At 47.0% G+C, this 23,786-nt stretch overlaps 1 protein-coding gene across 3 annotated transcripts in view; it reads left to right on the top strand.

Moving 5' to 3' along the window:
• The window catches only part of PC (pyruvate carboxylase), a 252,297-nt gene that overhangs the window by 166,166 nt on the left and 62,345 nt on the right, over window positions 1-23,786 (top strand). For all 3 annotated transcript variants that reach the window (XM_033174390.1, XM_033174391.1, XM_033174389.1), the window contains one exon: window positions 8,751-8,933. In XM_033174390.1, the coding sequence (XP_033030281.1) occupies window positions 8,751-8,933 (183 nt within the window). The remainder of the gene's footprint in view (window positions 1-8,750; window positions 8,934-23,786) is intronic.

Here is a 23,786-nt window from a genome sequence, read left to right on the forward strand (position 1 = left end):
AGCATAACATTACTATCTCTGACTGTGGAGGCAGAGCGCGGCCATCATAGCTAGTAGACTTCAGTTGCCTTCTCCATCAATTTGCCCAATCCTCTTTTAAAGCCTTCCAAGTCACTGGCCATCACTGCCTCCTGCAGGTGAGAGTTCCGTCGTTCAATTATGCGCTTCATGAAAAAGGACTTTATTTTATCTGTCGTGAATCATTTTAGCGAATTAATTGGCTGACGTTATGTTGCTGTTTTTACAAGTTGCTTTTAAGTGGCACCAAGAACCCAGCAATGTGATATGCACCCCCAAACATGCTAAAGAGTGGGTGGGAACTAGTCTGAAAAACACTCCTCAGGTGACATGCTCCAGATTTTTGTTGGACTCCAACTCCCATCTGCCTTGACCAGCCTTGGTCAAGGATGATGGGAACTGGAGTCCAAGGACTTCTGGAGGGCACCATGCTGGCAGACCTTGATGTAAATTAGAGAGAAATTTCTTCCTTTATTCCACTATGATTAAAATTGTAAGAAAGTTGAAACCATTCTGTACCTCTTTCCAGATAGTTTCATGTCTTCTATGCCCTTCATCTGCAACACAAAGGTACATGCTTTTCCTCACTTAGGTCCCATCATTTCCCCCCTCTATTGTTCAGAGGAGCCTCCCCATTCAGAAACAGTCTATTCTTTGAGCGCCAGTTGCTGGGGAGTGAGCAGATGGCCTTGGGATCCTGCTTGTTGTCTTCTGTGCATCCATTTGCTTGGCCATGGTTGGAAAGAAGGTGGACCTTAGACCACCAGGGGTCTTCTTTTGTCCATAGGGTGTGCCCTGGGGTTCTTGCACTCAGCCCCTTCCTCCAGGCAACAGGGCCTTCCTCCCTTGAGCCTGAGTGGCCCTTTAAGGCCTGGGAAAGGAGCCACCTTCTAAAGGAGGCAGTCCCTAAAAGCTTCTCTGGCTGCCTTGGTGCAGATGCGCTTGAGTGCTGGAGAGTCCTTGCATCTCCGGAGTGATGATTAATTTAAACAGACAAGGAGGGTTCCTTGCGCTTTTGCCTGCTTCTCCTGTTCCAGAGTGCACCGTGTAGCCTTCTGCCTGAGTGGCTTTTCTTAGCTGAGATTATGTCAGGCGGAGAAAGAGGAAGATTCAGCCAGCAGAAGGAGACAAATCTCAGAGACATGTAAGGAGAGGGCACTGCCTTAGAAGATTTCTTCCGTTGCATGTGACACAATTCTGGTACCAGGGAGAAAGCAGGTGGGGGGAGGATGCAAAGACGAGGCAGGGTGCAAAGAGACACAACAGCAGGCAACCCTTGGAAGGGGGCTGGGGAAAATGGAGCTTAGTTGGGATAAACAGGAAGAGGCCCAAAGCAGCCCTCACCAAACTGGTTCTTTCCACATGCTTTGGAGTGTAACTCCCATCAGCCCCAGCATCGTGTGGCTGATGGGAGTTGTAGTTCACAGCATCTGAAGGGCACCAGGTTGGGGAATGCTGCTGTAGCAACATGACATGATCACACTAGAACTGCGATGAGCCAGAGCGATAATTTAGCCCAGCGTTCTCCAACCTGCAGTCCTCTGGCTGTTTTGGGACTACCACTCCCACAAGCCCCAGCCAGCACAGCCATAACTGGCAAAGACTGATGGGAACTGGTGTCCACATCTGGAAAACACCCAGTATGTGATCACACAGTTTAGTTCCTCCAGGTGCTGTTGTGGAATTTCAGAAATTGAGAAATTGCCCAGAGGGTGATGTTTTCCTCCCTCCTTCATAAAACTCAGGGTGCTGCTGGTGTGTGTGTGTGTGCAGATGGAAGCAGGTGTTGGGTGTCATCTAGTAAGACTAATGTGGGAGCAGATTCAATATACTTAACACATTATTATGGAATTTGCTTTGTGCCCACCGGGGGGGGGGGAGATTTTGCTAAGGGTTGAGAGCCATATTCATGGAAGAGAAGGCATCTATCAACACCTTTTTGGCAATGGCAGCTGAAGGAGAACCTCCAAGCACAGCAGTATATCAGCTGAAGAGCTTTATGGTTCTCCCCAGAATAACATGGGCAAAAATACACCTCAGAAGAAGCCTTATCCTGAGTCACACCATTCATTCCAGTTGCCTCACCTCAAAAAGGGTATTGTAGAGTTGGAAAAGATTCAGAAAAAGGACAACCAAAATGAACAAGGGGGCAGAGAGACTCCTCTATGAAGAAAGGTGGTAACATTTGGGACTCATTAGTTTATAGAGAAAAAGCGAGTAAGAGGAAACATGGAGAAAGTGAATAGAGAAAAGTTTTTTCTCCCTCTCCCATGACACTGGAACTTGTGGACATGACATCAATTGAAGCTGAATGTTGGAAGATTCAGGACAGATAAAAGGAAAGTCTTCATGCTGCACATAGTTAAACTATGGAACTCTCTCCCACAGGAGGCAATGATGGCCACCAACTTGGATGCCTTGGGGAAAGGATTGGACAAATTCATGGAGGAGAAGGCTGTCAATGGCTACTAGTCACGTTGGCTGTGATCTGCCTCCTTGGTCCAAGGCAGTAATGCCTCAGAAAACCTGTTGTTGGAAACTGCAAGCAGGAAGGGGGCTATTGCGCTTAGATCCTGCTTGTGGGTTTCCCGCAGGCACCTGGTTGGCCACTGTGGGAATGGGATGCTGGACTAGATGGGCCATTGGCGTGATCCAGGAGGCTCTTCTGACGTCCCTACGTCCATCTAGCTTGTCATTCACTTGAGAGCCTTCAACTGGAGATGCTATCAGTCTCACAAAACATGCTGAACAAGCTCTAATACTTAAAGTCAGTTAATAACCTCTGCTTTCCTTCTCCCACCCTCCCCACTTCATTCTTTTGTCCATCTGGGTAAAGAACCATATATTGCCCCTGCTTTGCCCATGTACTAGGTGAATGTAATTGCTCTGGCTGCAGGCCAGAATCTCTTGACTCTACATATGCCTATCAAGTATTCCGATAGCTCCTGCACTGTGATGAGAACGTGCTAAAGGTTCTGTCGCCAGGACCTTTCTGCGGTCACAACAGCCCTCCAGCGAGCCTTTCCCATGTCTGGCCAGCTGTCTCTCCCACGCCACAGCCTCCTCTGGCCAGCTTGCCATTCCCCCAAAATGCACACATGGACAACAATGCCTCCAGTCTTTTCTAATTTGATAGCCCAAGCTTTTTTTATTTTTTATGTCAACCAGAGAGTGCTAAGGAAAATTGACTTGGCTCTTTATTTCTACCCCGAAGATGAGAAAGAAGAAAAAACCCAGTGCTGGGTCTTGAGTGGCAGCCAAGCACCATTCATTGACCCAGCCGTGCCACTGTCTGCGGATCGCGGGAAACCAAACAGAATCAGTGGGCAGGAGATGTTTGCGCTTTTAATTATTGGAAGAGGTGGCATCTGCCCCCATGGAAAGCAGTTTGGAAGCTCCTCCGCCCCCAAACCAAAAGCTTCAATGCACAGCTGCTTCTTAAGGAGGATTCTCTGACACCCGGCATTGATGTGTTCTGCCATCTCCATTTGGCCCATCTCCATTTCAGAATGCAAATGAAATCCCACGTATAATAAAATGTGCATATGCTTATACTTTGCGACATTGCTCCCCTCCTTTTTTTAGACTGAAGGCACTCCAAGTGGAGAAAATGAAAATGAAAAAATGCTATTGGGTGACAGAGAGAAGGTGGAACTTTTCAATACCTGCTTTGCCTCTGTCTTCACCCAAAAGGAAAGCGGTGCCCAACCTGGTGATAATAGTATAAATGATGCAAGGAGGGAGCTGCAGCCCAAGATAGGAAAAGAAGTTCTCATGGACCACCTAGTTACTTTAAATGAATTCAGCCTGGTGGGCTGCACCCAAGGATATTAAAGAAGCATGTGGATGTAATCTCAGAGTCTCTGTCTTTACTATTTGATAATTTGTGGAGAACAAGTGAGCTCTCTGCAGACTGGAGGCAGACAAATGTCCCCATCTTCAGAAAGGGGGGAAAAGAAGACTCAGGTAGCTACTGACCAGTCAGCTTGACATTGATACCAGGAAAGGTCCTAAAACATTTAATTAAACAGTCAGTCTGTGAACACTTAGAAAAGGATGTTGTGATTACTAAGACCCAGCATGGGTTTCTCAAAAACAAATCACGCCAGAGAAATCTCATTTCTTTGATGGTAGATTGGGGAAATGCTGTGGACATAGTGTATCTTGATTTCAGTAAGGCTTTTGACAAAGTCCCCCCTGATGTTCTTGCGGAGAAGTTGGTAAAATGTGGGCTGAATGAGGTAACTGTTAAGTGGATTTGTAGCTGGTTGACTGACTGAACCCAAAGGGTGCTCATTAATGGTTCTTCATTATCCTGGAAAAAAGTGGTTAGTGTGGTGCTGCAGGGTTCTGTCCTGGGCCCATTGGTGTTCAACGTCTTTATAAACTAATTGAATGAAGGAATTGAGGTGATGTTTATGAAATTCACAGATGACACCAAACTGGGAGGGGTCGCTAATGCTGCAGAAGATAGAATCAAGATTCAGAATGACCTTAAGATATTGGAGACCTGGGCCCAAACTAAAAAAAATATGAATTTCAATAGGGACAATAAGGTTCTGCACTTAGGCAGGGGGTTGGACTAGATGACCCTTGGGTTCCCTTCCAACTCTACAATCGATGATTCTGTTATTCTAAATGGGGCAAAGTGGCCTTGTGCAAACCCTTCCACGGTGAGAAGCTCTCTGTCTTCACAAGACAGGAGACCCTCTTAATCCTAATCTGCCACGGAGCCCCATTAGAGAGAATTTGTAAGCAAAACTCGGGTCCTGCTCCAGTTTGCACGACTGATTTATTGGCTTCATTAGTTGGAGGGGAAGGATCGAGGTTGCCGGGGTGTGATTTATTCTGGCTGCCAGCAAGGCCATTTACCAGTCTCCTGATTTCCTCTGATAACAAATTCCCCCTTCTGTTTAAATAAGAAAAGGGGGAAGAGACAGAGAGATCCAGAAAGATGTTTTGGTCCCTCCACAGCCTCTGGAGAGACATAACTCTCACATTTTTCATGACACGCCTCTTGGGTTGAATCTCAATCAGAGCAGCGCGGGGCTCAGAGCTCAGCTTCCTGAACCTGTCAAGGACCTTGTGAGAATGAAGCAGCAGAGTTCAGAGATTGTCTTGATTGCTTTTTTCTTCATAAGGCCAATTAAGTATCACAGAATATAGCATTCACCCTTTTTGCTGTTGCATCTTTTGATCTGGTGTTAGTGGTATGTCAGGCATTGTACTGGTGACCCAGTGCAGAGTAGAACAGAGATTTTCAAAATTCTAATTCAACCTTTCACTAGTCAGTGTGCTCCAGATGTTTGGACTCCCAACTCCTATCAACCCCCGGCCAGTATGGCTGTTTTGGACTCCAACTCCCATCAGCCCCAGCCAGCACAGCCATTTTTGACTCCAACACAGCTGGGGTTGGTGGGAGTTGGAGTCCCACCACCTTTAGAGGACGCTGGGTTGTAGCAATACTGTACTCAGAGGTGGGAACAATTGACATAGGCCCTAACCTCTGGCAAATGTACACACGTCCTCCTGTCCTGTACCCTTTACAAAGATCTGAGGAATGAGATCATCACCCCTCTCCTACTAACCATCCCAGGGCGCTCAACCACGGCCACAATGCCCTTCCTTCTATCAGACCAAAATTACCAGATAACAGCTAAGGTTGCTAGGTTTATAGCAGGGGCAGGTAGAATAAGGGCCATTAACTGATGGATAATTAAGGATTTTAAAATGTGTTTTTATATCAATTTTCCCTTTCTGTATACATTGTTACATTTTATTGTTGCTATGGCCATTGGCTAATGCGAATAAAGTTTATCTAAGCACTTATCTATCTAAGAAGACTGATCGCCGAAGAATTGATGCTTTTGAATTATGCTGTCCCATGGACTGCAAAAAGATCAAACTTATCCATCCTTAAAGAAATCAGCCCTGAGTGCTCAGATCCTGAAGTTGAGGCTCCAGTACTTTGGCCACCTCATGAGAAGAGAAGACTCCCTAGAAAAGACCCTGATGTTGGGAAAGATGGAGGGCACAAGGAGAAGGGGACGACAGAGGATGAGATGGTTGGACAGTGTTCTCGAAGCGACTGGCATGAGTTTGGCCAAACTGCGGGAGGCAGTGAAAGATAGGCGTGCCTGGCGTGCTCTGGTCCATGGGGTCACAAAGAGTCGGACATGACTGAACGACTGAACAACAACAATCTAAGCACTGGCAAATGTATCTGCTTAGAAAGTATTCCTTGAAGGCAGATAGCTTTAAAAACCCTACGGATGTCCTTAATGGGATAGGGGAGTCCTGGGTTCCAATCTCTGCTTGGCAATGTAGGCAGCTGAGTGACCAGCTAGTCACTGTCTCTCAGCCTAACACACCTCACAGGATTGCTGCAACAATAAAATTGGGAAATGTACCTGTAGCTCCTTGATGGGTTACAAAAACGATCAACCAGTCTATAAGCTTAGGGTCCATTTTGCCTTGTCTTACAACACACACACGTGACTCACTTTCTGCCACGAGGGATTTGTGGGCAACATAGTCCTACGGAAAACCAAGTAAGAATGTCAGAGAATTCCAATGAAAAAGAGAGCGGTTAAAATTGCCAATGTTTGCTTATTAGTCCTGTCTCCAGAACGGACATTAATCCAGCAAACAGAAATGATAATAACTATATTATTCAGGCTGCAAAGAGTATATGATGGTGCAAAATTGATTGTTTTTTTATTTGCATCATGGTTCCTTTGCATTGAAGTGAATGCTGTGGAATAATGTAATTAATTGCATAATTTATTTACTTAATGTTTTGCCATGACAAACAGTGAAATGTATAAAATAGTTTTGGTTGGAACCTTTTCGTTCTGTTCAAACAATAGCAAAATGGAAACATTGCTCCATTAGGCGAATACGGGGCACCAAAGCCATCCAGGGGGAGACAGTGTTCAGAGATGGACTTGTCGCTGGCTTCCCCACTGAAGTAGAACTTGCTTTCTCTAGAAATTCGCCAGAGTTCAGGCCTGAGTATTTCTTGGAACACCTGGTTTAGGTTCAGCTTCTCGTAAATCATGTTGCCTACCACCCTGAGGACTAGAAGCTTACTTGATTGCTTTTTTTAAAAAAAAATGAAGAAGGTGTGGACTTTCAGAGCTGTATTCATATATTTTGCTTAAAGCCAGGTTCTGTTGTTCTGTATGATTGCAGGCATGCAGAGTAAGCTAGTGTCCAGTCTTGTGCCCAAGTAGCCATCTCCGTAAGAAGCAGTTCCCAGGGCCTGATTTTGAAAGTCCAGTGATGTTACACAAGCTGGCACGTTGTACGTTGCACTGCATGCCTCCGAAGGGCCTTGTCACATCAGCTTAAGCTTCTTGCAGACCAAAGTGCAGGAGGAATGCTGCGAACAATGGAGATTGCATCCTCTTGAAGCACGTCTCGCTCTCTCTCTCTCTCTCTCTCTCTCTCTCTCTCTCTCTCTCTCTGTGTGTGTGTGTGTGTGTGTGAAAATAGCTATAGAACTCTGGACTTGTCTTCTCTGCCTCTCTCTCCCCTCTTCTGCTCCTGCTGCTGCCATCCTTCCTTGCCAGGACCTTTTCCAGAAGGAAACTGGCAGCTTATTCTTCCGGGAATGGGAGGGTATTAGAAGAAGCAAACACAAAAGCAATAAGTAGTATTAATGTAAGATTAATACTTTTGAAATGCTGTCCCCAGGGAGGCTCGCCTGACACCATCATTATATATCTTTAGGCACCAGGCAAAAACTCCTCTGCAACCAGATCTTCGGCCTCTAACTATCTGTGGCCTTTCAGAAGGGAGTGGGATATTTTAAATGTATTCCTCCCCCCTGGTTTTAATATATATATATTGTGGGAGGGGGGCACTGCCAGATTTACATATAAGCTAAACAAGCTATAGCTTAGGGCCCCACTCTCTTGGGGGGGCCCCAAAAAAATAAATGAAAAAAAAACCTGGGTGTATATTTCCAAAATATAAGATAAAAAACAAATGAAATAAAACCTACATACAGCAACAGTGTTTTGTGTTGTGTAGGCTCCTATGATGTAAGTAATGGGCCCCGCCTGCTCCCTAAAATTGTATTTCGGTTCAACAATTACTTTGATAAAATACATATTTTGTTATGTGAAAATGGCTTTAGATACTTGGTAGGTCCATAAATTACCATATAGCATATATTCAACACAAAAAAATCAGCCACAATTTGTGACATTATAAAGGGCCCCATTGCATTCAGTAGCTTAGGGCCTCACCAAGCCTAAATCCAGCTGGGCAGGGGGCAGGTTGTCTTGTGCAAGTTAAAGCGACTAACAAATTTAATTAAGGAGAAGAAGATGGCTTTAAAAGAGGATTAGACAAAGTCGTGGAGGGAGGACTGCTGATGGCTGCTATCCATGATGGCTCTGCTCTGCCTCGACAGCTGGAGGCAGCAATGCTTCTGAATGCCACTTGTCTGAGCTGTAATATTAAGATATCTCTTTTGAAACTTTAAAGGGAAGACCTTTGGGGGCCTGTAATGCTCACCTCATATTTCAGAGGAGCATTTCTAGCTGCTACAATTCATATCTTTGAGCCAGGAAATTCAGCATCAAAATCATGACTAAATCCAAGAATAGCCACAGATGTGGAAGCCTGCAGTCAACTAGTGTGCATTCAATTGATCATCAATGAAACGCTGTGTGTTATTTTCCCAGGGAGACTCTTGACCTTGTGGACCTCTCCTCCTCTAGGTTTTCCGGAGTGGCGAGGGCATGGGGATCCGACTGGACAGTGCCTCCGCCTTTCAGGGGGCCATCATCTCTCCACACTACGACTCCCTCCTGGTGAAAGTCATTGCTCACGGCAAAGACCACACCACGGCAGCTTCCAAGATGAGCCGCGCCCTGGCTGAGTTCCGGATCCGCGGGGTCAAGGTAGGAAAGGGCCTCCAGGCTCATGTGCTTTCAGATTTTGTTGTTTGCCAAGGCTGAGACTTGTGCTAGGGGCAGCTGACCGGTTGGTGTTTCTCCTTATAACATGTGCTTTTATTTATCTATGTGGGGCAGGGGATGCATGTAAAGATTAATTTTGGCAGCCACTGTATAAATACTTCCTCATCCATGCAGTTTGAGTGTCTGCACACTACAGATATAGATCAGTTTAAGGCTGCATTCCCATGCACCGATACCTGAGAATAAGTCTCACTGAAGTCTCTGTGACTTACTTCTGAATAGACATGCATCCATAGGATTCCTATGCCATTTGGTTTCCCTAGGGAAATTCTGGGGACTAGTTTTATGAAAGACACTAAATATCCTCTGCATACTATAACTCCCAAGATTCTATGTGGTAAGTTACTACAGTTTCACAAGTTTAAAAGCAATGGTAAGTGTGCATTGCATTGGACTCTTCGGCTTGTTCTTACATTCTTCTTTTTATAAATATTTTTAATGCTGTTACAAACACACATTTTCTGATCTTTAACCAAATCATGGTTTCCTTGGGAGAGATTCCCTGCCTGAAAACCTAGAGAGCTGCTGCAAGTCAATGTGGACATTACTGAGCTGGGCGAACCAATGGACTGACTTGATGGATTGATGGATGGATGGATTATTTTGATTTCTATAACACTTAATATGTTAAAAATACCTCTAAACTGTGTACAAAAAACTGAAGCAACAACAGGCAACTTAAACAAAATATAAAAACATATGTTACATTAATACAAAGTTATTAATATATATAATTCAATATCTATTCGTTTTCCTTCTGACACACCTCTCAGCCTCCGGGTTCCAGCCCAGGGCCTAACAAACTCTCAGCTCACCCACAAGATTTCACAGCGATAAGAGTTCCTGGAAACAGCCGACATCACCCTAATCTCTCACTCTGGACATGGTTTTTATGGGCAGGTCCAAGGTGGGTGGTACTTCCTCAGGCTGCCCACAGCTGTGCCCCATTCAGCTGTGCCCTTCACACCCAGTTCCAGGTACGGCAGGGTTTTCTTTTTCCTTTCTTTCTTTCTTTTATTTTGCATTATAATACATTGTACATAATACGTAATGCATATCTTTACCATCTTAACCCACCACCAAACCCACTTCCCCTTTATTAAAAATACTCTTTTAAATAATTTTACACCCTACAGCAGGTTTCTTGAGTTTCCCTGGGGGTCCAGAGGTTGGGAAAAGGGCCCCCCCTCACTCACAGCTCTCTGCCCTCTCCTCCTCCAGCTGCTAGTTGTCTATTCTATTCTATTCCATTACATTTACACCACCTTGGCTGTTCAAAACATTTTAAAATTCTAGCAAGGATTAAATTAATGGTCCCCAAAGCCCTAAGACTCTATTCCTAAAATTGCATGTTAGCCAAAACTATTATCTATCAGTGCTAGCTGAAGTAGAAGCTGCCAGATAGTGTTCAATCCCACTTTCCCAGGCTAGTGAGAGTGGCAAAGTGACATCCTTGCTCTTCCACTTCAACTTCAAAACCTTGCTCCTTTATCCGTGGCATCAATTGCCATGCTGGCCTTGACATTACATTGTGTATGGTTGGCCTCTGGAGTCCATTGAAAGTAGAAGCGGCAGCTGCTCTGTAGGCACCCATGTTTTCAAAGAGCATCCAGTCCCCAACCTGCAGATCTGACAGCTTCCTGTTTTTCCTCATGTATCAATGTAACATTTTTATATGTAGCTCTGTATATTTGTAAAAGTAGTTGTTAAATTGTCTGTCGTTGCTTTAGTTTCATGTACACTGCTTAGAAATATTTTTCATACATTAAGTGGCACAGAAGTGGCCTAAACGAAGAAAAAATTTGACGACTCAAGGCGCAGGGAGAGAGACAAGAAAGAGTGACGCAGTGAGGCAGGATTTTGAGTGTTGGCATCTCAGATCGAAGGCTTGTTTTGCTGAGCCTTGGTTGTTACAGAGGATACTGCATCCACCCGCTGCCCTCCTGATGATTTGGACGATGACTCCTGCAGCCATGCTGGCTGAGGCTGATGGGAGTTGTAGTTCATAAACATCCGGAGGACACCAGGTTGGCAAAGGCGCATCCAGCTTGTTCAGAGTCTGCCAGCCTGCAGTATCGCTGCCCTTGTTAAGACCTCCCCTTCCCCTGACCTTCTTCACTCCACAGGGGGACAAAGCAGCCAGATGATCCCCGTCCTCTGGGCTGGTATCGGATGACATCGGCAGGGCTGGTTCCCTTGCAGTGATGCCATACGGTGCCTCAGTGCCAGGGGAGGACCAGCCGCCTGCCATATGCTTGTCTGCACTGGGAGGTGTTGTTGCTGACTGGCAGGGCACCACGGCATGAGGACATCTGCTTGTCTGGGCTTTCTGTCCCAGGAAACCTGCTGTGAGGCTTTTCATGCGGTTTACAGTGGAGGGGGAAGCCACAGGGTCCACATCCCATTTTGTTGCATGCTTGTGCCTGGATTTTCAACCCTGGGCAGGCCACAAATACACCAAAAGCCACCTGTTTTGTGGGTGAGCCATCATGTATTATCTTACTTGTCGACTGCGCTGGCTGCAGAATTTGAGAGGGCTTCAGGCAGGTCACTCATATCCCTTAAGAGGCGGGGTGTGGGAAATGGAGAAACCTCAGAGTGCTTTGTGCAATGTGGGGAAGAGCAGTATTGTCAAGGCAATGGGCCTTCTTGCAGCGTGGCCCTCCCAGCAAATGTCCAACTGTGTGTGGCCTCCTGCTTCGGGGGTCAGTGTCCTTATTTATTTACTTACGTACTACATTTATATCCCACCTTTCCTCCCAGGAGCTCATGGTAGTGTGCGTCTCTTCATTTTATTCTCATAACAACCCTAGGAGGTAGGTTGCTTACACTGAGAGGGAGTGACTGGCCCAAGGTCACAGCCAGTGAGCTTCATGGCTGAGTCAGGATTCAAACCCTGGTCTCCCAGGTCATAGTCCAACGCTCTAACCACTACACCACCACTGGCTAAGCTTGCTTGCTTGCTCCACCCTCTCTCCTGTTAGCATCATGAACAGAATCTGGGGAGGCGGTGGTGGAGGAGGCCTCAGGCCTGGGGCCTACCTTGGCTTTGTGACAGTCATCAGCAGGGTCTAAGAAAATGACACAGGCAAGCACTCGTCAACTAGAGTCAGGAAACCTATGCCACATTTGCCCCATACATTTAAAGTGCTGTGATACCACTTGAAACAGTCATGGCTTCCCCCAAAGAATTCTGGGAGCTACAGTTTGCTGAGGATGCTCAGAGCTCTTGGGAGACTCCCCTGTTCCCCTCCCAGAGCCGCAATTCCCAGACTGGTTTAATCAGCAGTCCATTTTCACTCTAGAAAAACCACCAGTCTGTGGGTCCTTCGCTTTGTTTGTCCGTTCTCATCTCACACATCGACCACGGCCTCTGTCTCACCACCCCGGTGCACGTGGGGATGTCACTTCTCGGTTTGCTGAGGCCCTTGCAGCTACTTGGCTGCTTGTAGGAAAAGGAGACGATGGAGGCTCCCTGGCACAACAGAGCCGGGCTCCTCAGCTGCTGCCAGGTGGCATTAAGGGGAGGAGGTGGTTAGCGGTGCTGAGCCAGAGCTCTCCTTGCATCAGCCAAGGTACCTCAAGGCAGGAAAAGGCATTTGAGGTTCAGCTCATCGGTGGGCCGAGGGTGGGGGGGAGCTGCCATCCACGCTTGGCATAGAATCATAGAATAGTACAGTTGGAAGGGGCCCCAAGGGTCATCTAGTCCAAGGCAGGAATCACAGCTAAATAAACCCTGCTGGGTGGCCATCCAGCCTATGTTTGGACTACAGGTCCCATCAGCCCCAACCAGCGTGGTCGTATGGTGGCTGTGGCTGATGGGACTTGTAGTCCAAAACATCTGGAAGGCCCCAGGTTGGCGAAGGCTGTGTCATTACTTCCATTGTTTAGGTGTTTTTAATTCCTTCCTGCTGATACTAAATTTCCACATGGCAGTTGGATCAGAGACATCGGTGTCTGGCAGGATGCCTGTCAGCATCTATTGGCCATAGTACCTAAATGGAACCTCCCTATTCAGAGGCAGTGTATCTCTAAATAACAGGGGAACACATCTTGCCCGGCAGCAGCAGGGACTTGTTGCCTTCCCGCCCTGTGTTTGGATTTTCTAGCTGGAAAGCATCTAGCTGGCCACTGTGGGCAACTAACTGCTGGGCTTGATGGACCCTTGGGCTAATCCAGTAGGGCTCATCTTCATAAGAGGTTTTCTGCTATAGTGATTTAGACAATGCCATAGGCATGGGAGCTGACAGAATGCTGTGCTATGCAGTTAAAAAAAATCCCTGCACATGAGAATCCTAGCATGTCAGAGAGAGGAAAAGCCCAGCCTAGCCATCTTCTTGACGTGCTTGTTTTCTGTGTGCAAGGAGTTGCATTGCTTACACCCCTCACGGCTTTGTCCAGCTTTGCTGGGCTCTCCAGATCTCATTCTGAGGCTGATTGTAGGAGACGCTGTGTCACGGCCACCCCCTTACAGTTCACCTGCTGCGGGAGGTGGAGGCAGGAGGGGTGACGTGTCCAGCTGGCGGCCCCCAGGCGATGCTTCTTGATGCTTCGTGGCATTTCTGTTGCGTTGAACCGTGCCGATCTGACACAGCTTGCTAATTCCTCCCCGAGCGTCAGGTCACATCGGCTTCCCAAATTCAGCCGCCTTGTGGGCGGGCTGCTGAATATTCAGCGTGTGCATCTCAACAGCCTCCCTTTTCCCTTCCGTGAAAATGATTGCTTCGGAAACGGGAATTGCCGTCCCTGCCACCTCTCCGTGCCCTTCATCAATGCCTCCCAGTTAAATAAACACTCTTGGCACGGATGGCGTGTTGAATAAATAGCAAAGGCTGTTTGCCGATCCTGCCGGCTGGTGCTGATTTGCGGCACCTGGAACGGACGTTGGACCTGCATGGCCCACATCATAAATGCCCGGCCAGCCCACATTGTTGCGGTTAGAATCAGTGCCGATGAGACATTTTAAAGTGGAAGGCGGCCTGTCTTCCGCCTGCAGGAAGTATGTCGGCCCACAAATCTGGCATCCAGAAATAAAATACCTGTGTTTTATTTGGGGGCGGGGGGAGTCTGTAAAGATTCCACCTCCCTCTCTAGGCTTCCTCCCCATTTGAGCACCATTCTTGGGTTCCTGCATCTTTTGTTGGGACTCAGGACAGATTAGAGCAGCTGTCCTCAATATCTTGCGCTCCAAATGTTTGGGACTGCAAACTTCCATCAGCCTCAACCAACATGGCGTAGTCTAAGAACAGGACAGCCTGCAGGATCAGGCCAAAGGGGCATCTAGTTCAGCATCCTGTTCTCATAGTGGCCAACCCGATGCCTGTGAGAAATCCAGCTAGCCAGCATGGCCACTTTGGAATCCCACTGATTCCCACTGACTCCAGCCAGCACCACTGTTTTGGACCACAACTCCCATCAGCCACAGCCAGCAGTGTGATTCCGAACATCTGGAGGGCACCAGGTTGGGGAAAGCTAGATTAGAGGATGATTTGCTGCAACTCCTCACCTGCCACTTGAGCTAATGGAGTTAGTCTTGGACTTGGTGTTGAATACTTCCAGGCTGTTTGTTGGCTTATTCCCTCCACTCCCCTGTGTTCCTGACCCTTGGCCTTTTCGGAAAAGGGGGCCTTCTCACTGTCGGTGCCCAGGTTGCGGAATTCCCCAGAGAGGCTTGCCTGACACCCACCCTGTGAGCTTTTAGTCCTTTTAGATCCTTTGGTCTGATGTTGTTCTCTGCAGGTTGCTTTTTCCTATCTCTGTACTTATCCTTTTTATATTTCCCATTTTTATCTCCCCCCCTTTATCATGCAAACCACCCAGAGAACCTTCGTCAATCGTGCATTAATACTGTGGGTCGGGGGTTACCAACCCTTTTGGATCCATGAGCCTATACACACACAAACACACACACGTATACACTGCAACCTAATTCTGTTGTCTGCAACAGAATTCTTCTTTCAAACCTGATTCTAGCAGCAGCAGCAGGGAGACCTGCAGGGGCCAGAGACGTCCTCTATGGGCACCACACTGGCAACTCATGATGTTAGTAAACTGCATCTTGTGGGAAATCGTGCTCAAGATGACCCAGGATGGATCTGTTGCTTGGCAGCGGAGCCTTTGAGCCAGTGTGTTTTCCTTGCAGTCAGAGCAAAGGGTGCTTGTGGGTAAAGTAGGAACTCTAAATCCTGTTCCAGCTTTGCTTTTATTCTGGTCTTTTTTGGTGTGCTACAAAGCAATCTAACAATGTACGGTACATTTCTCAAAATGTACTTTTCTTAAAATGTACATTGCACTGAATTTCCTAGAATTCTGGTCTTTTTGGGTGTGCTACAAAGCAATCTAACAACGTACGGTACATTTCTCAAAATGTACTTTTCTTAAAATGTACATTGCACTGAAATTCCTAGAACTTGCAAAGGTAAAAAATCAAAACAAACAATGCATACCTTTATATATTTACTTATTTATTGCATTTGTATCCCACCTTTTTTCCTCCCAAGGAGCTCATGGTGGCATACATGGTGGTTCTCCCGCTCCATATTTAGTCCTCACGACAACCCTATGAGGTAGGTTAGTCTGAGAGGCTCAGTGAGCTTCATAGCCAAGTGAGGATTTGAACCCAGGTTTCCCAGGTCCTAGTTCAACACTCTAGCGACTACCCCTGCACACCACACTGACTCTCAGAAGCGCCTTAACTTTGTGGCCTTTGAGCTGCTGTTTGCTTCACATCCGAGGTCAGACAAATGGATGTTGCAAGACCTTAGATTTCAGCCTCTCTTAGGGCCCAGTTCCCTGGGCAAATTACCCTGGCAAGCCCCCATTGAAACAAATGCAAGTGGTGGAAAACAGAGGAGGAGGAGGAAATGCCTCCGTTAGAATTTGCCATTTTATCTCTACTTTTCCACTTTTAAGCTTTGCAAATTAATGCCTCAATTTTTGGGTGAACATCAGTCAGACGGTTCTATTGGAAAATATTTTGATCGGGGAAGAAACTGCCTCCCAATTCATCAGGCAGCCAATTGATTTTTTTTGGTAAAAATAAAATAACATATTTAAAAAAGCAGATGGCAAACAACATCTTAGAAGAGGATTTCCTTTTCTCTGTGCATGTGTGTGTCTTCAAAGATGGTGCCAACTGCAACACCCACATACAGTAAAACAAACAAAAATAAAGTGGTTTTCCCCTGGAACTATTTTCTTCAGCTGCAAATTTAAGAGCATATCAATTAAACTTGTGACCAAGATTTATTTAATTGGGTGACAGTCCTAATCAAAATATAAGGGGGTGGATGCATCTCAAATCCCTTTGCTCTTTATATGCTTTAGGATATATGTGTGCTAATATTAAAATAAATCATCCTAGCCCACCTTAAAGGGGGAAGGGAAGAGGCAGCTTTAAGACAAGAACATAACGTGAGCCTGCTGCATCAGGCCAGTAGCCCACCTAGGCCAGCATCCTGTTCTCACAGTGGCCAACCAGATGCCCCAATAGGAAGCCTGCAAGCAGGACCCAAGCGCATGAGCCCTCTCCCTTCCCGTGGCCTCCAGCAACTGGTATTCAGAAGCATTGCTGCCTCTGACCATGGATGCAGAGCAGAGCCATTTTGGCTAGTAGCCATCGATAGCCTTCTCCATGAATTTATCTAATCCTCTTTTAAAGCTATCTAAGCTGGAAGCCATCACTGCCTCCTGTGCGGCCTGGTTCCATACATTAACTGTGCACTGTTATCTATGCTGAATCTTCCAACATTCAGCTTCATTGGACATCCACTCACCTAGTCTTCAAATACTGCAGCCTTTCTTCTTAGGAAAGAAACTTTGATAGAGTTTGTCTGACTGGTTGGCTGGAAGCACGCCTTGATAATAATAATAAAAATAATTTATTATTTGTACCCCGCCCATCTGGCTGGATTTCCCCAGCCACTCTGGGCGGCTTCCAACAAAAATCAGATACAAAAATATCACACGTAAAAAAACTTCCCTGAAAAGGGCTGCCTTCAGGTATTTTCTGAATGTCAGGTAGTTGTTTATCTCCTTGACCTGTGATGGGAGGGCGTTCCACAGGGCGGGCGCCACTACTGAGAAGGCCCTCTGCCTGGTTCCCTGTAGCTTTGCTTCTCGCAGTGAGGGAACCGCCAGAAGGCCCTCGGCACTGGATCTCAGTGTCCGGGCTGAATGATGGGGGTGGAGACGCTCCTTCAGGTATACAGGACCGAGGCCATTTAGGGCTTTAAAGGTCAGCACCAACACTTTGAATTGTGCTCGGAAACGTACTGGGAGCCAATGTAGATCTCTCAGGACCGGTGTTATGTGGTCCCGGCGGCCACTCCCAGTCACCAGTCTAGCTGCCGCATTCTGGATTAATTGCAGTTTCCGGGTCACCTTCAAAGGTAGCCCCACATAGAGCGCATTGCAGTAGTCCAAGCGGGAGATAACCAGAGCATGCACCACCTTGGTGAGACAGTCCGCGGGCAGGTAGGGTCTCAGCCTGCGTACCCAGGAGACCAGACACGTTGCTCTGTGCTTGTTTGATTTCATTTAACTCAGCTTCCTTGCCATGCCTTTGCATTATGGGTAAAGCTGTAGGGACTTTGTAGGTAAAGGCTTTGAGAGCTCACCCCAATTCTCTTTTGGGTTGTCAGGAATTGGTGAGAGCGAGCTGGCAAAAGCACCCTGAAGCACCCATGCCTCACACCCACTTTGCCAGGCTAATGATTCATGATACATTGACCAGTCAATGGCTTTGCTCTGTAACTGGGCAAAAAATGAACTCCAGGCTAATATTAAAGAACAACCGGGAGAAGGGGAGGGGATCAATTTTTATCAAGAGATGATACATTAGGGCTTTAGTTCCTTCCATCCGCCTACAGATCCAATTCTGGCACCACCTGCAAGCAATTGCAGAGCACCATCAATAACACACGGCTGGAGCAACAGTGACAGAGCTCTCCAAACAGATGGGAAGATAATGAATCTTTGTGATAGGTAGGTAGGTAGGTAGGTAGGTATATGATAGATGATAGATAGATAGATAGATAGATAGATAGATAGAGTCTTTTGTGAGGAGCAGCTATTGATAGCCCCCCTGCAAGCCTTGATCCGCTGGGAAGCTAAGCTGAAGAGAGAGGCTCTCCTAAAGAGAAGCCTGGGGGTTTTAGCACACAGCTATTTATCATCATCATCATCATCAGTCAGAACTTAAGAAGAGCCTGCTGGCTATCAGGCCAATGGCCCTTCTAGTCCTGCATGCTGTTCTCACAGTAGCCAACCAGATGCCTGTAGGAAACCCAAAAGTAGGACCCAACCACAAGACCCCTTTCCTTTCCTGTGGCTTCCAGAAAGTGGTGTTCAAAAGTATTGCTGCCTCCAACCTCCAACTGTGTAGGCGGAGCATAGCCATCATGATAGCCTCCTCCTCCATGAATTGGTCCAATCCTCTCTTAAAGCCATCCAGACTGCCTCCTGCAGGAGTGAGTTCCATAGTTTCTCTTTTTGTTGCATGAAGAAGGACTTCCTGTTCCTCTGGTGCTGAGTTTGTTGCTTGCTTGCACGGAGCAATCTTCCTCCCCACAGCCCTGTTTCCTCCCACAACTACCATGCAGCCACTGGCTGGCCATTGGGGAGTGACTTGATCCTCCTTCCCTCTCCCTCATCTGAGCCACTGTAGTGCCAAAGATTTCCCTGGTGCTGGCAGGCACCCAAGCCGGCATCCGCAGACACTAATCCTGGCTGCGCTCCGGTGCCTTCCAGGCAGAAAGGGAAACTGTCTTTTGAAATTTACACGCTCTCACTGCTGCCTTACCCAGTTGCTATAAAAAGTGTTAAAGCAGCAGAATTTGGGGCTTGGGGGGGGGGCTGGGGGCGGATAGAGCTGGAAGGGTCACAAAGGAGACGCTGGTAGCATGCCGAGGCATGGATGTGTGCTTATTTGCCTGCCAAAGTGTGTTGCATGCAATTCAAGCCTAGAGTAATTGGAGGCCCATCTCCATAAGAATGCAAGACGAGCCTGCTGGATCAGGCCAAAAGGGGCCCATCTAGTCCAGCATCTTGTTCTTACAGTGGCCATCATCACTGCCTCCTGTGGGAAGGAGTTCCATAGGTTAACCGTGTGCTGAGTGAAGAAGGCCTTTGTTTTGTCTGCCCACTCAACTTTGTTGGATGTCCATGAGTTCTAGTGTCATATGAGAAGGAGAAAAACTTTGCCCTTGTCTCCACCTTCTCTAGCCCTACAATATACTTTTTGAGGTCAGGTGACCTCAACCGTGCACATTATTCCAAATGCAGTCACACACCCCATTCCTGTTAGTGATACGGAATCATAGCAAGACATTTCCCCATTTGGGGGGGGGGACACCGCCAAGAGAAACAGCTCTGTCATCTGGGGGCAGCCATTACTTCAGACTGCCTCACCGGAATAGAGAGGAAATAGAGCTCATTTCATCAGCTTTGCCCGAGGCCCAGTTCCATCAGGCACCTCCTGCCTTTGAACTGTGCCAACTGCTCAGTATAGGAACAACAGTCTGGAAATTGGTCCCTAAGTTTTGTTTTTGGTTTTCCTCTTCTCTCCTTGTCTCTTTTCCCTTCTGCGGCGTGTGGGGGTTTTTTAGATTGTAAGCCTGCAGGTAGTAAATGTCTTGTTTGTTTTTATGTAAGCCACTCTGGGTTGCCTTTTTGGCTGAAAAGCTGGGTACAAATGCGGTAGGTAGGTAGGTAGGTAGGTAGGTAGGTAGGTAGGTAGGTAGGTAGATAGATAGATAGATAGATAGATAGATGGATGGATGGATGGATGATAGGATGGGGTGAGGCTCCACAGCAGGACTAGACAGCTGCCCATCTCGGCTTATATCTTTCCGGTCTTAAATCCATTTCGCAATATGTCCTCATCGGTTTGCAATTTATTTATTCATTTTAAAGCTGTCATGAAGATCTTGTCAGTATCTTAGTGTGCATACATTTTTGTATGCAGTTCTGCCCAATATACATACCTTTGTAAGCCAACCCCCCTGATTTAAGGCATTTTTTGTATGTTGTAACAGATGCAATTTTTGTGCACGCTGCCTCCCAATATATGCATGTATTTTTGTATGCGTATTTCTGGCACATGAACCACACCACATAATTCAGAAGAATTTCCAACTTTGGGAGGACAGATGTGTTTCAGTTCACATACTCCCTTGGGAAGTGTGAATGAGGTAGAGTAGCATTAAGAATGTAAGCCGAACGACGTTTCTCCCCCACCGGGACGCCTTTTCCAATGCTGGATCTCAGAGATGGAATCTGCGGTGTAGAAATGAAACTGCCTTTCCTTCACCATCAATAACTACAATATCCATGTGTGTGTGTGTGATTGTGTGCCCTCACACACAGCTGTGATTCATTACAGTGCAGCCAGAGAGATGGGAGCACAACAGAGGAGCTTCGGAAGCTGCCTTATACAGAGTTGGGACATTGGTCCATGTAGCTCAGTATTGTCTGTGCTGACTGGCAACAGCAGCTCTCCGGGGTTTCAGGCAGGGGACACCCCAAGCCCTATCTGGAGGTGCCATTGGGGATTGAACCTGGGGCCATCTGCGTGCAATGCAGGTGTTCTGCAAATGACCAAGAGTCCTCCACCTAGAACAGCATTGCACGTTATTTGACCCGGGTGCTGGATCACTGCCTCCTTCACTGGCCACAGCTTCGCAAGAGTCATATGAGACAATTCTTACCCCCCCCCCCCACACACACAACACATACAATGCTCCTGTGCCCCCCAATACAAGTACATTGCAGCGGCCTGGTCTCAAGGCAATCATGGGGCCAGTTGCTTGTCATTAGGGAGGGAGGGCAGTGGCACCACCAGAAAACAGTTTCAAAAGCAGGAGTAAAATGGGGCAAAGTATATGTCTGGGTGGGCCAGTTGTGTCCCACATGCAAGGGTCCCTGAAAGAAAAGAGAGCCGATTTGGTATAGCAGTTAGACTGTCGGACTAGGACCAGGGAGAAACTAGGGTTCAAATCCCCATTCGGCCATGAAGCTCACTGGGTTACCTTGATGGCTACTCACTGCTTCACGGTCTAACCTACCTCACAGGGTTGTTGTGAGAATAAAATGAAGAGGGGGAGAACCATGTGCACCACCTTGGGCTCCTTGGATGAAAAGGTGGTATATAAATGAAAATAATAATAGGTGTTAAGGACAGGAGTCCAGCAATGGGAGGCAAGTGGGAGCGAGCTCCTTGTTTGTGGGGCCTGCTCCCCTGCCTCCTGCTCCTTTCTGGTGCTGCTCATGAAGGAGGATGGGGAAAGATGTGCGATAGGAAGGGTGGAAGAGGGGAAATAATTATTTTGCCCCCCTCCTTCTTATCTATCCTCTTTCCTGTTACAAATAAAATCAGCAACTGTAAGGAAGTTGGGGGCAAGACCTTTCTTCCAGCCCTTTGGGTTAGGCTCCTTTCGAACTAGCTCATACACAGTCTGTCTGGGCTTTTGTCTTATTTTCCCAGCCAAGGCAGACTCTGCTCTCTCCACTCTTCCGCCCCCCCCCCCCCAAAAACCCATCAGGTGTCTTTGCCAGTGGTTGGCAGATCTGGCTCCCCCAATCAGAGCAACTGCCTGAAGGCTGTTGCTGGAGCTTTTTTGCTTCTGACGCGATTAGGGGAACGTTTATCGCATGGATGTCTGGGCTCCCACCCCCCTTTGCCATCTTTCGTTTTTAAAAGCAGAGAGCCTTTAAGGAGAGATTGTCTGTCTAAGGAGAAGAGGAGAAACAACCCCCTTTTCCAGGCTTCCCCCTGCCCTCCATGAATCCCGCAGACACTCCCTGACCTGTCCTAGGATTTATACCGCCTTCAAAAATTGATTTGTATTTTTTCACTTGAGGGTTGCCCCCCGCCCCCACAGGTGGAGGCATTTTGCATCAGAGAATGCCACAGTGACCTGATGGGGCTGTGTGTGTTTGGGAAAGGACTGGGGTGAATTTCTCTGCCGTTCCTTGATATTTGAGGCAGGACTGTAGCCCAGCGACAAAGCTGCAGTTTTGCACACAGACGGTGCCAAGTTCAGTCCCCAGTGGCATATCCAGGTGTGTCTGAGAGAATCACACGCATACTCGGCTGAAACCCTGGCAAGCCATTGCTGCAAGTCAGTGTAGACAGGCAATACTGAGCTGGATAGACCAATGGTCTGGTGCATAAGGGAGCTTGCTATTATTCCTAGTACAGTCGTACCTTGGTTGACGAACGCCTTGTGAGTCGAATGTTTTGGCTCCCGAACGCCGCAAACCCAGAAGTAAGTGTTCCTGTTTGCAAACATTCTTTGGAACCCGAATGTCCGGCGTGGCTTCTGCAGCTTCTGGTTGGCAGCAGGAACCTCCTGCAGCCAATCGGAAGTTGCACCTTGGTTTCCGAATGCTTTGGAAGTCGAACAGACTTCTGGAACAAATTCCATTCGGCTTCCAAGGTACGACTGTATTATTTCTAGTATTCTTTTACTGAACACATAAGGGTTAATAGCCAAATTATACCTTATCATACCATAAAGTCCAAAAAGGGTGGCAGGGCCACATTGACACCATACATTTAAAGCACTAAGGTCCCACTTTAAACAGTCATGGTTCCCCCACACAAACACAAAAAAACCCGAAAAAACATGAGAAGTGTAGTTTGTTAAAGTGTGTTAAGAGTTGTTAGGCAGACCCCTCTTCCCCTCCTTGAGGTCCCAGAGTAAGCCGATGACATCTCTAGTATTTATTTCATTTCATTTCTGTACTGCAAACCAATATAAAATATATACCTGTGCAGTATGCAAAATCTCATTTAAAAGCAAAAACAACATAACAAACAGAAACCAAGCAAAATGCTTTTATGCAAAAAATGCCAAATCTCCTGTTTGAGAGGTGCTCCTTAAGGTGGCGGGAAGAGGCCTTCTGAGGCCGCTGCCTGTCAGAGCGCAGGAGCCTCAGACTAGATGGATCAGAGGCCTGATTGTCTGTGGCTTTTTTACTTTAGTGAAAAAGGCAACGAAAGGGGGTGGCATGGCAGAGGTTTATTAAATTATGCATGCATGAAAGAAAGCGGTCAGAGAGGAGTTTTTCCGCCTCTCTCAAAACTCTGGCTCAGCCAGTGAAATTGATTGGCAGGTGATTCAGGGCAGATGAAAGGAAGTCCTTCCTCACATAATGACAGATTCACTGCCACAGGATTACAGGCGCTGGCTTAGAAGGCTTTAAAAAACCAATGAGACAAATTAATAATGGGGTGGTGGTGGTGGATGGAAATCTACCTTACAGCCATGATGGCTCAATGGAACCTCCATTTTCGGGGGGGACACATGCCAGAAAGCAACAGCTGCTGTTGCCTCCAAGCCTGGTGGTCCCCGCTGTGGATGCTGGACAAGGTGAGACCTTTGACACGTCCTTATGACGTGGCCTAAGGCCGCTTCAGCTGTCTGCACATCATCCGTCCTTTGAGTTTTTATGTCCACATCGTTTACTGGCAATCAGTATTTCCGCCGCAGTCCACAGGCTCCATAACGCTCATTTGCTTCATCCAAACGTCTAAACGAAGAAAGCAAAGCCTAATGATTAGACTGAACATCACTAATCCAGCAAATGAAACGGATGGGGTTTTATTTATTATCGGATGCAGTGCTGTGGACGTACTTGGCTAGATCAGAACTCCTTTCTTGCATTCCTTTTTGTATTTGCTGAAAACAAAGTAAATTAATAAGTCATTGTTCCTTAGTGTTTTATAGCCTGCCTCCTTCGCAGCTCAAGGTGACTTGTGAAGCTGGCGGA

Source organism: Lacerta agilis, chromosome 17 (assembly GCF_009819535.1).
Source record: "Lacerta agilis isolate rLacAgi1 chromosome 17, rLacAgi1.pri, whole genome shotgun sequence".
NCBI classification, from domain to species: domain Eukaryota; kingdom Metazoa; phylum Chordata; class Lepidosauria; order Squamata; family Lacertidae; genus Lacerta; species Lacerta agilis.